General features: G+C 55.1%; 1 protein-coding gene across 2 annotated transcripts in view; it reads right to left on the bottom strand.

The window, feature by feature from the left end:
- Positions 1 to 12,769, bottom strand: part of LOC133355219 (uncharacterized) — a 13,195-nt gene extending 426 nt beyond the window's left edge. The window contains exons 1-8 of one of the 2 annotated variants that reach the window (XM_061572587.1): positions 12,678 to 12,769; positions 12,220 to 12,305; positions 11,180 to 11,329; positions 10,224 to 10,251; positions 7,566 to 7,604; positions 6,689 to 6,727; positions 4,350 to 4,431; positions 1 to 3,480 (exon numbers count right to left, since the gene is read on the bottom strand). The exon at positions 1 to 3,480 is cut by the window's left edge and continues 426 nt beyond it. In XM_061572587.1, coding sequence (XP_061428571.1) covers positions 3,183 to 3,480; positions 4,350 to 4,431; positions 6,689 to 6,727; positions 7,566 to 7,604; positions 10,224 to 10,251; positions 11,180 to 11,329; positions 12,220 to 12,305; positions 12,678 to 12,684 — 729 coding nt within the window. In that variant the 5' untranslated portion in view covers positions 12,685 to 12,769 and the 3' untranslated portion in view covers positions 1 to 3,182. The remainder of the gene's footprint in view (positions 3,481 to 4,349; positions 4,432 to 6,688; positions 6,728 to 7,565; positions 7,605 to 10,223; positions 10,252 to 11,179; positions 11,330 to 12,219; positions 12,306 to 12,677) is intronic. The other variant, XM_061572589.1, reaches the window with a different exon arrangement.
- Positions 12,770 to 15,000: the final 2,231 nt, after the last annotated feature.

Genomic DNA, 15,000 nt, shown 5'->3' with positions numbered 1-15,000 from the left:
GTCGAGTAAGAAGAGTAATTCCTGCAGTCACGAAAGCTTCGAATCTAGCGAGTAGAAGTCGATTTCAGCGGGGGGACAAAAACCACGCACACGCACACGCAGATGTTGTGTTGAGTCATTGAAGACTCTCTTTGATTGAGTTCAACACGCAGGCGTTCGCGACCAATATTATCAACAATATCGGGGTTTTTTTTTGGGGGGGGGGGTTAGATCGCGTAAATATCTCTTGGATTTAGTTGGAAGGCGGTTCGCTTGAATTAACACTGAAACGCAAGTTTGTGGAGCTTGGCTTCGAGGCGTGTTTCGGGGTCTGATGTCAGCGGCGAGTTGTTATGGGAGCCCTCTCTTGGCCTTGGCTGACATTCACATTCTCAAAGGGCATGTTTCTTATTTTGTTTTGGCCAAGTATCAAAGTGTGAAGAAAAATAAGAACAGACGTCCACACTTTCGGGCAATTAAACACGAGTTGTGTTAAGATGTTCAAACAGCAATTAGATTGTAGCTTTGGCGAGGAATCAAGTCAAGTCTGCATTCCCCACACACAGACCTTGTGGTGGACATGCAGACAAACCGGCTCTGATGACAAGGAATGCATCGACTTTGAAACTGATTGGCCTACACCAGAGCCAGCAGCCGCATTGATGGCCTCGTCTCACCAGCGTCAGACGAGAGAAGCTAAACGACGAACAGGACAAGGGAAATGCCGCACGAATCAGAGCATTCACAGCTCGGGTTGAGCAGCTAACTCAGACCAGAGAACGGCGTTTGAACATCCTAACACCTCCTGTGTTATTGCCAGGAAGGGTAAAACATATTCGTGTTTTTCAAACACCCCCCCCCCCTTCACAATAGGTGGGAGATCTCGTCCTGAGCAAGGGTTGAACGGGATTTTCAGATACCTTTGGCAGAGGCCATACATTAACAGCAAAGACAAAGATCACCCGTATAGCCTGTGACAGACTGTTGGGGCAAGTGCCGTTAGTAGCGAGCAGCACCTACGAAGGCCGGCACGGCACACGAGGGGGATAGGTGGCCAGCACCACGCCCGACCCGCCTTTGTCTCCCCAGCGACGATGTTTTTTTGATCAGATCGCACCAGCTACTCATTTGAGGCCGAGTCGACCTAGGGGAGGCCCAAGACCGGTTTGGATAGTAATCATCGCCGGTTGTTGGCCGCGAGCGGGGTGTCTGCACTCGTGTCGCCGGGTTCGGAGCGCAGCGTCGCGCTAACCGCTGCGCCACCGCTCTCTCCACCTCCCCCCAGGCAGGGAACGTCTCCCTGGGGTCTCAAAGGTGCTCGGTCAACAGAGGCCCTGCCGCCTTTTCAGCGTGAAGGGGAGCGGTGCTGCTCCTGCTGCTGCTGCTACTGCCGCTAGAGCAATTGGCAACGGTGACTTTTGTTTTAAAGCTTTCGTGACTGCAGGCATTCATCTTCTTGGTTCTTTCGGTAAAGCCACGTAGAATGGAAATAATAAAATAATAAAAATAACAACATAATAAAATAATTCTCACGAAGTTTCGGCCACAACGCTCGCAGCCGTCTTCAGGTGAAGAAAAGGTCTGTCGAGAAGACAGCGTCTGAATGAAACAACCCCAGGCTTGGAGCGTCTATTTAAGCTGGGTTGGAGGGGGAAGAGCGCCTTGCTTGTTCACTACTCCTGGTTGTTCACGAGTGGCCAGGGATGTGGACCATTCCCCCCACACTCTCCACGACCTGTACCGCATTGCCTCTTTGTGTTCTAACAATTGCAACGCATTAGTAGTGGCAGTAATAATAATGATATTAAACATTAAGTAAAGTAAGAACGGCAGAGAGCCTAAGACCAAGTTTACGTACACGCGGTCATAGTTCGGGACTCGTAGGTTGATCGACTTAAGTCAAGTAATAAATAAGCAGACGACATTTGGAATAATATCGACACATTTAACAACACGCACGTGTTTCACGGATGGGACCCCAACATTCGATCGAGGGATCAGAGACGCAGAGCCAGAGCTCAAAGTCTCTCAGATGCCAACCTGATCCAGGTGAGGGCCTGGACCAGGTGAGAGCCTGAACCAGGTGAGGGCCTGGACGGGTGAGAGGCTGGACGGGTGATTGGCTGAATAGCTGATAGCCTGGACAGTTTGATGCCCATGGTTTATGCCGTGACCGTCAATGAGGCAAAGATGTCGATTGAGAAAGGCCAAGGACGCAGGACGGACCCCTGAGGGACACCTACAGCGGGTGTGACGACATGAGGCAACCTCGAGTCAATGACAACAACGATTCGCGTTTGGCAAAGCGCCCAACACGCACCCCAGGGGGCATCTCCAGAGACGATTTCCACCCGACACGCGGCTTCCTCGTCGGCCGTGCGTGCCTCGTGAGTCAGGCTCGCCTGAGCCAAAGCCGGTGAACGACGTTTGTAGACGAGAACCCCGTCGCTAGGGTAGACGCGGGGGAGTTCCGAGCCCAACGCACGACTCTAGTAGCATGCACGAATCGTGGCACGGCAACGTCACAGTCGTTTACGCAGAAACCCAACCACCACTACTCCTGCCAGGAATCGCAGACAATGTTGCTGGATTTTTTGGGGCCCTGTCACCAGCGGCTGCCAACGGCTGGGACAATCCAAGTTCACCGCTACCACTACCACCACAACAACAACGACGACAACAATGACAACAACGCACCCCGCTCCAGAGTCTAACCCAGGTTCCATCCTGTAAGCCGGAGCTCAGTGGCGGCGGAGCGCCGTACGATTTGCCGCCGCCGCCGCCGCCGCTCTCCGCCCCCCACCACGCCCCGTGTTGGGTGCCGAGCCGCTGGCGAGGAGGGGAGGGGGGACGTCGTGAAACGAGAAGGGGGGAATGCCGTGCGGCGGGACGGAGCGGGACCAGCGAGGTGCACGCGGGGAGCAGAGTGAGGTGACACCGGTGCAGAACAGATATCAGATGAGCGATCAATTGTCTTTGGACGCCGATCGGCTCTTCCGTGTGCATCAGTGATTGCGATTCAGTCCGGTGTTTGGCTCGGCCCGATCATTTCTCAGAAATCCAGCCGCTTTGGGCGCCACGCTCTCTTGCTTCCGTCCCCGAGCATCGGCGACTCTTTGAGCCGCGAGGTCCGATCACAGCACAGCTCGAGGCGGCTCCGTAGCCTCGGGGGTCCTCTCCCCCCCTCCCTGCCCAGCGGCCCCCTAGGAGTCGCCCCCTCGCGCCACGACGTCGTCCGTGGAGGTTGACGCATCCACGCGCGTGGGCACTGCCCTCGCCCCGACGGCCACGGCGCCCGGGGTTCCCGGGGTGGCGATGGTGCCCGCCGTTGTCCCGTTAGCCACGGGGCCCACGGTTCCCATGGTGACGTTCACGACCGCTTCTCCCGTAACGTGGATCGCCAGCTCCTCGCCGACAATGATCCGTTCCGCCAGCTCTACGCCGTCTCCATCCTGCGCTGCCTCTCGCCTCCTCCTGCTCCTCCTCTTCATCCTCCTGATCCTGTTCCTCGCAAGGGCAATGGGCACAGCTCACCAAGTGCTGTGCGGCCCGATGTCCGACGTTTCACGCCGACCGCACCGGGAGCTGAACTCAGAGGTCGAGTGCGCGAGTGATGATATCGTTCAGCGGATGCGACGATTTTCACAGCGCTGCGCTATGAACCCATCGCGTGGAAATTTATAGCGGCAGCTAAAGACTCTAAACGCACGACGTCGATTCTAAATGTGGAGTGGAAGAACCGGAGGACCTGGGGAAAAATCCATGTGACCACGGGGAGAGAGAGAGATTCCGCAAACTCCAAATACACAGCAGGCATCAGGGTCGGGATCGAACCCATGACCTCCTGTATACCAGGCGAGGCAGTTAACATCTTGGCACCACACCGTGCCACTACCCAGACGCCTGATCATAGGGACGAGAAAGCTGAGCGTCACAATCCAGAGAAGACAATAGTATGTTCTCTTATAACGCCGCATGTTGTTTTTAGAATGCGAATTGTCCATAACACGATGAGTATATTAGGGAAACACATTTTTTTATGATGCGGATGCGAAATGGATACAACACGATCGAGCAAACGGAGCAACGTCGCGCAAGGTAGGAACAAGCGGTCGTACGGCTGCCTCGGCGTAGCATCGCACAGGGGGCGTTGGGATGCTGCTGGATGCTTCTAGACGCTACCCACGTGCGTCAGCCTGCGTACGCATCTCACGTTTTATCACGACCGTGCTTTGCTCCTATAATTACACACTTTATTATCACGCGATGTCTCCTTAATGCGGTGTTCTCGGGAACTCAACCACGACCGCCTTTGTAGGAAAATAGATCGCATGCCATTCTGTGTGGCGCGCTCTAACTCACTCACTCACCAGTAGATCGCCCCCAGCAGGCAGAGAAGGCCACAGATAGGCAACAGCAGCGATGTTGCAGTGTTCTCCCCGGTCCAGGCGCCTGCGTGGAGAAACGCGGCGTGTGAGTGAAACCGCGGAGGCCACGAAGGGCAGCGGCAGCGCGACACGGCGCGCATGTCTGCGTGTGGACGCACCTCAGTGGTTGCTAGGGATAGACGTCACGGCTCGGGCCAACGCCAGCCAATCGGCTGCCAGCAAAACAAATCCGCGTGCAAGATGGCCGCCGTGACGTCAACGCCCCATGCATTCGGCCGGGCTGCGGCCGAGGTAAGTTGCATGTTTATGTTATTAATGTTTTTATTTATTAAGTAATGTGAGTGTGGCTTTATGTGCGGTTATAGTGTGCCACAGTGGCGAGATGTTAACTCCCTCGCCTGGTATGCAGGAGGTCGTGAGTTCAATCCTGAGCCTGACACCTGTAAATTTGGAGTTTGCGTGTTTTCCCTGTGGTCACGTGGACGTTTTTTCCGGGTCCCCTGGTTTTTCCCTTCACATCTAGATTCAATGTGCATTTAGAGTATTTGGCTGCTATAAATGTCCACATGAAATAAGCCACTTCGTTGCACTGTCACTTGTGGCCAGGTCTCTTCTGAAAAAGAGCTATATAGCTCAGTGGGCCTTACCTGGTAAAATATAACATAGTTTAGTAAAAATTAATTCACAAGCATGTGAGTGCGTCTGTAATTGTTGAGTGAGGAGCGGTGGCATAGCGGACGATGTATTTTAAACATCGTTTTCAGCTGCCACGCCGCAAGATGGGATCGAATGAGCGATGGAATGTAACGATGGCGCCGCGTGCATCATCGACGCCCATTGAGCTGGTCGCCATGACGCCACGTGCATCATCGACGCCCATTGAGCTGGTCGCCATGACGTCACGTGCATCATCGACGCCCATTGAGCTGGTCGCCATGACGTCACGTGCATCATCGACGCCCATTGAGCTGGTCGCCATGACGTCACGTGCATCATCGACGCCCATTGAGCTGGTCGCCATGACGCCGCATGCATCATCGACGCCCATTGAGCTGGTCGCCATGACGTCACGTGCATCATCGACGCCCATTGAGCTGGTCGCCGTGACGTCACGTGCATCATCGACGCCCACTGAGCTGGTCGCCATGACGTCACGTGCATCATCGACGCCCACTGAGCTGGTCGCCGTGACGTCACGTGCATCATCGACGCCCATTGAGCTGGTCGCCATGACGTCACGTGCATCATCGACGCCCATTGAGCTGGTCGCCATGACGTCACGTGCATCATCGACGCCCACTGAGCTGGTCGCCGTGACGCCACGTGCATCATCGACGCCCACTGAGCTGGTCGCCATGACGTCACGTGCATCATCGACGCCCATTGAGCTGGTCGCCATGACGTCACGTGCATCATCGACGCCCACTGAGCTGGTCGCCGTGACGCCACGTGCATCATCGACGCCCATTGAGCTGGTCGCCATGACGTCACGTGCATCATCGACGCCCATTGAGCTGGTCGCCATGACGTCACGTGCATCATCGACGCCCACTGAGCTGGTCGCCATGACGTCACGTGCATCATCGACGCCCACTGAGCTGGTCGCCATGACGTCACGTGCATCATCGACGCCCACTGAGCTGGTCGCCATGACGTCACGTGCATCATCGACGCCCACTGAGCTGGTCGCCATGACGTCACGTGCATCATCGACGCCCATTGAGCTGGTCGCCATGACGCCCACTGAGCTGGTCGCCATGACGTCACGTGCATCATCGACGTCCATTGAGCTGGTCGCCATGACGTCACGTGCATCATCGACGCCCACTGAGCTGGTCGCCATGACGTCACGTGCATCATCGACGCCCACTGAGCTGGTCGCCGTGACGCCACGTGCATCATCGACGCCCATTGAGCTGGTCGCCATGACGCCACGTGCATCATCGACGCCCATTGAGCTGGTCGCCATGACGTCACGTGCATAATCGACGCCCACTGAGCTGGTCGCCATGACGTCACGTGCATCATCGACGCCCATTGAGCTGGTCGCCATGACGCCACGTGCATCATCGACGCCCACTGAGCTGGTCGCCGTGACGCCACGTGCATCATCGACGTCCATTGAGCTGGTCGCCGTGACGCCACGTGCATCATCGACGTCCATTGAGCTGGTCGCCATGACGTCACGTGCATCATCGACGCCACCGAGGTGATCGCCATGACGCCGCAGCAGATGGCCCCGGTTCGATTCCATCTCGCGACGGTAGCAGTGGGGTGCGAGGGAGCTTGCGTCGCGTCCACCCGGCGTGCGGCGGACGTACTCCTGGTTAGCGGCGGCGAGGTGACCAGGGTGCTGTGCTCTGTGTGTGGGGGTGGGGGGTGGGGGGGGCGTGGTCAGCATTGAGTCGCAAACTCGTCAGCCACCGACGAGGGTGACTTCGCACAAGACACAACAAACATTCTAAAGTGTTGCTTTTCTGGCGACTTGCATTATGGGTAGCCCTCAACGCAATGTGCCAGCAACAGTTTGTAATATTACTTTCGCGCCAAACAAGGTTGTTATTTTTCATTGTTTTAGTCATCTTTGTCGATTATCGAAGGGTTTGTTACTCAATAGCCACTACTAGTGTGACTATTCCTACGGCTATTCCTATTCTCACCAGGCCCCATGCGCTCCACCTCTACAGCTTCTCTATTTACGCGTGAAGCAGGGGCATTGCCTGAAACGTCAACTATCATAATTTTCGTGCGCCACTGCCAACGCAGTGGCAGCTACTGGGCGGAGCTTCGATTCGTTTTTTGGCCGCCGCAGTGATAACTACCTTCGCCTGGTATGCAGGAGGTCGTGGGTTCGATCCCGACCCTGATGCCTGCTGGATATATTTGGAATCTGCATGTCTGTCTCTCTCTCTCTGCGGTCGTGTGAATTTTTCTCCGGGTCCTCGGAGTTTTCCCTCCACATTTAGAATCAACATCACGTGTTCAGAGCAGTGGTCCTTCACCATTACTGCTGCCTGCACCGCTTTGGTTCTCAGAAGGGGCATCAAATGGCATCTCGCACCCCAATGGGTGCGTGCACCCCAGATTAAGAACCACTGGTCCAGAGTGTTTGGCTGCTCCTAAAAAACCCCCACGTGATGAAGAGCCCTCTTCGCTGTTCAGTCTAGTTTGGGGAAGCGTGCAGAGCGCGGCTCTCACCTTGCGCTCGCGGCGGTGGCGTGGCCAGGGGCACCGTGTCTGCGTGGGGAACAGAGCACGCGGTTAGCGGGCACGGGCACGGGAATGGGCGCGCCATCAGGCACCTAGCCTGGCACAAGCGCCGTGGTAACGTCGCCGCCACGTAGTCATGAACGACGGTCGTTGTTGTTGTGACGTCGCCCGTTGCAAGTGGCGCAGAAACGCGTGACCACCGCCCATGAATTCAGAATCAGAATCAGTATTGACACCGCAGGAGGAATCTGATGAGCTATGAAGCTCTTCTTTCACAGATGTCCAGTCGGGGCACGGGGTCAGAACGTTACAACAACAAACACGACACAAACAACAGGGTAGCAGTGCAAAGTATAGGAAAGGTAAATAAATCACTTTGAAAAAACATGCAAATAAAACTAAACTTTCTTGTTGAATCTTACCAGGTGAAGCCCACTGCGCTACGTCGCCTTTTCTTTCAGGAGCGAGCTGGTCATCACAAATTATAGCTCAACGAAGCGGTCGTGGGTGGCCCACAATGCAGTGTGCCAGCGACACTTGGCAATGTCACTTCTACTCCAAACGAGTCTGTCATTGTTGAGTCATCATACTTTGTTATTACTGAAGGGGTTTGTTGTCTATCACTCAACAGCGACTGTCCTATGCCTGATTTAAAATCTGGGTCATCAGGAATCATTTCAAACGCAATTCCCATCAGGCCCTACAGTGTGAGAACGTGAGGTCTCCAACTCTCATCATCAAACGCTGTCTCTCTAGTGGCCTCTCGAGGTGCCATGAAGAAGGGCCATTGCTCAACACGTCGCCCATTATCTATATATATAAAATCGCAAATCTGTCTGTCTGTTTGTCTGTCTGTCTGTGTGTGTGTCTGTGTGTGTGTCTGTTTGTCTGTGTGTTGCCGGACCATACGCAGTTTCATTGGACGAAATGTGAGGGATTTGCGAGACGCGATTGGTCCGTTTGGTTTTCCACGGCGGTTGCCCCTGGCAACGGGTAGCGACGCATTCGCTGCGGGGTGGACGCCATTTTTAATTCCCGTTAAAAATATGCGCACGCATTAACACGCGACTCTGAGGTAAATTCATCAAAGTTTCACGTCCTCTTCACTCCCCCCCCCACCCCAATGTGTGCAATTACTATTATAGGGTCGGTAGATAATAAAATTATAGCGATTACACAGTATTATTGTAGCGCGGGGGGGTGGTGGGGGTTAACGGCCCCAGTACCCAGCCTCAGCCGGGTGGGCAATCTAGGCGAGGCCGGAGGCTCTGCACGGGACTAGGCCTCACCACGCCACTCTGACAGGTGAGTACTTTGTGCTATACAGTCCATAAATACTGCTATAGAGTCAGCATGTACTGCTATAATCATAGCAGGTACCACCACAGTATGCACTGCTGCAGTGAAAGCAGGTACCACCACAGTCAGTACGCACTGCAGTTACATTATTTAGAGTAGTTTTGAAATACTTTTAAAACCCGGGCAACGCCGGGTACTTTTGCTAGTATTGATATATTTTATCCTTTTAAGGCCACAAAGACAAAGATCCCCCGTGTACCACATACTGTTGGGGCAAGTGCTGTTAGCGAGTAGCACCCATGAACGCCGACACGGCACATGAGGGGGTGGGTGGCCAGCACCACAACCGGCCGCCTTTGTCTCCCCAGTGGCGATGTTTACCATACTGCACCGGGTACTCATTTGAGGCTGAGTCGACCTAGCGGAGGCCCAGGACCGGTTCAGATAATCGCCGCCGGTGTTAGTGGCCGTGAGCAGGAATCGAACTCGGGCCGCCGGGTTCGCGGCGCGGCGCTAAGGCCACACGCACGGTGTTATTGAAGAACGTGTCGAGGTTGTTGATATCTGAGCACCACAAGGCCGTGCTGGTGCTGTGCTTGTTGTTGTTGATGTGGTTGTTGTTGATGTGATTGTTGTTGATGTGCTTGTTGTTGTTGATGTGGGGAGATGCGCAGCTTTCTGCAGCCAGACCCCGCAAACGTGGAGTCCCCTTCCTCACTTTTTAAATCATTGTCTTAAAACGGACTTATTTGTCCTGTACAGGCCTTTTTTATAAGTGAAGACTTAAAAAACAACGATTCCATTGTCTGATTGGATTACTCTGTAATAATGATAAATCGGTTTTATCATAGTTCCTCGTTTTATTGGAATTTCGAGAGCAGCGGTCATTGGTATTGTTCTTATCAGCTTTTTATTTTGGTTAGAATGTATCTATACGTCCAGCGCCCTGGGATGCTTTCAACATGAAAGGCGCTTTAATAAAATGGAGGTCACTAGCACCATCACCACTATCGTCGTCGTCGTTACTACTGCAACTACCAGCACCACTGCTAACGCGAGCCATCAGCGGCTGGCGCTGGGAGCGCAGATTCACTTCAACTCCAGAGTGGCAGCAGCGGCTAGAGACCGCGGGGCCTAGAAACCGCATGCAGGTCAGAGGCTCCATCTTCACACCAACGGGTAAGGAAAGCCAGCGGGCGAGGGCAGGATGCGTCACGGGCAGAAGCGGCGATGCCTTTGGGCGGCCTACATCCAGCAGTGGATTAACGACGACTACGACGACGACCACGACGACTGTGAGCCTCGTGAATCGGAAGCAAGCGGTTAGAAAACAAAACATCTACTCACTCAAATATGTTTCTTTGCCGCCATCGATCTGAAAGAAAGCGATGAACCGAGGGAGAACAAAATCATGGTCATGCGTGGCTTCTGTTAGGACCTTGTACACGGCCTTGCCGTGTACTAACCAACAGCTGCCACTGATGGGGGGGGGGGGGCATCGGTGGCAGCTGTCCCCGTGCGTGACATTGCGATGTTGCTACCGAACGCGTCCCAATGTACAGCCTGTTCTCCTATAACGCGGTAGTAGTCGCGTTCATGAAGACACACCGCGTGATGGAAAAATCGCGTTATAATAAACGATATATAACATAGGGGGGTTAAAGCACCGTCCGCAATGACACGCGAGACGCGTACGCAAGGCGCGTGGGTAGCGTCTAGAAACATCCAGCAGCATCCCGCCTCGTGCGGTGACGCTACGCTGCGTCAGCCGTACGACCGCTCGCTCCTACCTCGTGCGCGACAGCTCCGATCACTCGATCGCGTTATATCCCAATTGGCATCCGCGTTATAAGAAATGTGTTCCGTAACACATTCCTCGCGTCCTGTATCCAATTCACGTTATGAAAACCACGCGGTACAGGAGGGCAGAATGTGATGCCAAAAGTGCCCCCGTTAATTGTTGGTTAAATTGGTTTGTTTGGGGTTAAGTCGTGTGGGGTTAGGTCGTGTGGATGTAACGGGTGAGTGCTGAACGAGTCACTGATTGGCACGTTTTGTGTACTCAACAACAACAACAACAAAACAAGTCCCGCTACGTCGGGTCGGTGGCGTGGTGTGTTGACGGCGCGTTTTATGTTGTGCGCAATCGAGCCCATCAAAACTTAGAGCAGCAGCAGCAGCAACAAAAATCAATTCACCCCTCTCCATTACGAAAGAGCGACCATGAAAAGCCGCCCCGTCCCGCTGCTGCCGCTTAGCGCCGCTTAGCGCCGCGGGCTTTCCCGACGGCGTCCCGAGCTCACCATGCAGAAGACCTCCGACAGATTGACAACGCGGGAGATGTCGAGCGCGAAGCTGCCGCGGAAGCCGGTCGCCAGCGCGTCCCTCGCCATGTTGGAGCAGATGAGCCTGCAGTACTCGCTGGAGGCGACGCCCGGCTGGAACGACAAATGCTGCATTAGCAGCAGCAGCGCTCAATTCGGTGGAGGCGTCGCCGCTCCTCGTCGGCTAACTGACGCTCGCTGTGCCCGCCGCCGTCGCCGATTCTCCTGACTCTACAGGGACGTCTCTACCTACGAACGAGTTGGTTTCCAGAGGTCTGTTCGTACGTCTATTCTATCGTAGGAACCACTTTACTCCTGTCGATTCCAAACACATTCTACGGCGTGTACACTCAACACGGGGAATGGCTTTAAAAGTTGTATAATCTCCTGTAGATATAGATGCCACTGGTTCTTCACGTTCTGCGGATGTAGATGCCACTGGTTCTTCATATTCTTCAGATGTAGATGTCACTGGTTCTTCACGTTCTGCAGATGTAGATGCCACCACCGCCATCTAATCCGCGGCGGTTGAACTTACAAACTCGGTCGGAACAGGCAACTGGATGCACGTACAAGTTCGTGAGTTGAATGTTCGTAAGTAGAGGAGTCTCCGTATTTCATGTTTTTTTGTTGTTTGCCTTTGCAGGAGGAGGGCTCGTACGTGCGGCGTAGCGGCTCGCCACGCCGGCACTGCGAATCCGGCGACCCAAGTTCGATTCCCGATAATGCGCCACCAACACCCACTGACCAATTATCTGGGCCCTGTCCCTAGGTCGGCTTCGCCTCAAACGAGTACCTGGTGCGATGTGAAAAAAACGTCGCCACTAGAGAGACAAAGGCGGCCGCCGGCGGGCGTGGTGCTGGCCACCCACCCCCCCCCTCGTGCGCCGTGCCGGCCTTCCTACGTGCTACTCGCTAACAGCACTTGCCCCAAGAGTCTGTTAAGGCTACACGGGACGTCTTTGTCTTTGTGTGCGTGCGCGCGCGACGAGGCTGCCCGCACGGGGAGGGACCCTCACCTTCTTGTGGTAGCACGTGAAGTCACCGACGTAGGTGACTTGGACGAGGAGCATCGTGGTGTTGAGCAGAGTCGCGGTCAAGTTGCCTGCGGACACGCGCGTTCCAGTCGGCGCTGGCGCAGGTGCATGTGGTGGTGGAGGAGGTGGGGGGGAGGGGGGGGGTGCACAGGCTGCGGCGTGGATACCGTGCAGGGGAAGACGGTGGGTTCGTGCTCTCGACCCCAGGACTTGCGGGCGAGCGCCAGGAAGTCGCTTTTCGAACGATGATTTTGTTTGTTTAACACGAAAGATTTCGCGACCAACGTCATAAAAAACCTCCTCCCCCCCCCTCCGGGGCCGTGGACAGCGCAGAGAACCCCACGGTTGGCGAGCGGACGGTGAGCGGGGTGAGTGAATGAGTGAATGAGTGAATGGGCTCATCGGTGAATGAATGGCGACGAGTGAGCTCGCTCCCTTACCTGACATCGCGAGGATCGCCGCTCATCGAAGTGCTCCCCGTCGCTTCCAACGAATTCCCTTCGGCTGCTCGTCTGCAGCAGCAGCAGCAGCAGCAACAATCTGTGACCACCACCATCACAAACATCATCACCATCATCACCAACATCATCACCAACATCATCACCATCACCAACATCATTAGCAACATCACGCGTCACCATCACACACACGTTACCACCATCACCAACATCAATGTCCCCAACATCATCACCATCACCCACACACACATCACAAACATCACACTTCACCATCACGCGCTCACAGGAGGTCACCGCCGGTGCGGCGGCGTCACCCTCACGGATTTGACTAAATTTGTGATCACAGCAGCAGCAGCAGCGCCTCCCTTCGTGACGATCGCCCCACGCGCCTAAAACCACGTGCACGCACCCCGAGCGGGGCTCGGGAGGAGAGCGGGACACGAAGCCACGTGGCTCTCACTTGCCCACCCGCCCACCTCCATCCTGCCAGTCCACGTGCAGCTGTTCAATCGTCGGATTTGTCATCATCGTCATCATCAGCAGCCATGGTCGGAAATTGGCCAAGCATCCAAACATCCAAACATCCAAGCCACTGCGGCAATGCACTTTGAAATCATCTCGATGGGAACCGCATTTCTTTGGAACTGCCTCGCTGTGGGTTTACTCCCCCCCCCCCCCCCGGCTCTTGCGATGATCAAGGACGGGCTGGACGGCTGAACGAGCATCAAAGATCCGCGGCTTTGATGTTGCCTGTAGCGCGTGTACGTGGTGTGAGGGCCGCTTCCCGTAATTGTCTCTCTCTCTCTGCTGGACCAAGAGGAATGTGGATTATTTGTGTGTGTGGTGTGTGTGTGGTGTGTGTGGTGTGTGTGTGTGGTGTGTGTGTGGTGTGTGTGATGGTGATGTGTGTGTGTGTGGTGTGTGTGGTGTGTGTGTGTGGTGTATGTGTGTGGTGTGTGTGATGTGTGTGTGTGTGGTGTGTGTGGTGTGTCTGTGTGTGGTGTGTGTGATGTGTGTGGTGTGTGTGTGGTGTGTGTGTGTGTGATGTGTGTGATGTGTGTGTGTGGTGTGTGTGTGATGTGTGTGTGATGTGTGTGGTGTGTGTGTGTGTGATGTGTGTGTGTGGTGTGTGTGCGTAGTGTGTGTGTGGTGTGTGTGTGGTGTGGTGTGTGTGTGGTGTGTGTGATGTGTGTGTGTGTGGTGTGTGTGGTGTGTCTGTGTGTGGGGTGTGTGATGTGTGTGGTGTGTGTGTGGTGTGTGTGTGTGTGGTGTGTGTGTGGTGTGTGTGTGATATGTGATGTGTGTGTGTGGTGTGTGTGTGTGATGTGTGTGTGATGTGTGTGGTGTGTGTGTGTGTGGTGTGTGTGTGGTGTATGTGTGTGGTGTGTGTGTGCTGTGTGTGTGTGGTGTGTGTGTGTGATGTGTGTGTGGTGTGTGTGTGTGATGTGTGTGTGTGTGTGTGTGTGTGTGTGTGGTGTGTGTTGGTGATGTGTGTGAGCGGTCGTGTCGCTGTTGACGTACTGCGCTGCGCTACGAACCCGGCGATTATCTGAACCGTTCCTGCACCATGTTCTCATTTGAGGCTGAGTCGACCTAGGGGAGACCCAGAACCAGTTCAGACAATCTCTATCACCGATGTTGGTGGCCGTGAGCGGGTGTCGAACTCGGGTGGCCGGGTTCGTAGCGCAGCGCGGCGTTACCCGCGACTACGCTGCCGCTCCCCGCCCGCACCAGGGTCACCACGCGCACGCACGCGGCAGTAATAACCGGGGCGGCCCGCCTGAGTCGAACTGCGAACCACCGCGCCGATTGGCCACCGGGGGGTGCGTCTTGCCCTCCTCTCAACCGCAGTATGATAGATGTAGTCCGCCGTGCTTGTCTGTGCGTTGATCTTCTTTCGCACCGTACGTAGCAAAACGTGCTAATCGGAGGTGCAAAGGTTCGGGGGGGGGGGGCGTGGATGGAGGACGCCAACACTAAACACGCCAATCGAGTCTAAAGACACGAGTTCTCTATCGCGGTGATGATTTAATAGCGCGCAGCTCCCAGCCGCTTCCCAATGGCGGAAGAAGGAGGAAGAAGCCGTTTCCGGACGGCCGCTGAAGCGTCCTCACTCACTCGCTGATTCGCTCGCTCACTCGCTGGCTCACTGGCTCACTCGCTGGCTCACTGGCTCACTCACTCACTCGCTCACTCGCTGGCTCACTGGCTCACTCACTCACTCGCTGGCTCACTCACTGGCTCGCTGGTTCACTCGGCCGACCGTCGATGATCGCCGGCCGGCCGAGCGTTCGCAGCCGACGCA

Source organism: Lethenteron reissneri, chromosome 50, assembly GCF_015708825.2.
Source record: "Lethenteron reissneri isolate LAM-NWPU_2019-01 chromosome 50, ASM1570882v1, whole genome shotgun sequence".
Lineage (NCBI taxonomy): Eukaryota > Metazoa > Chordata > Hyperoartia > Petromyzontiformes > Petromyzontidae > Lethenteron > Lethenteron reissneri.
This window is presented reverse-complemented; position numbering and strand designations above follow the sequence as displayed.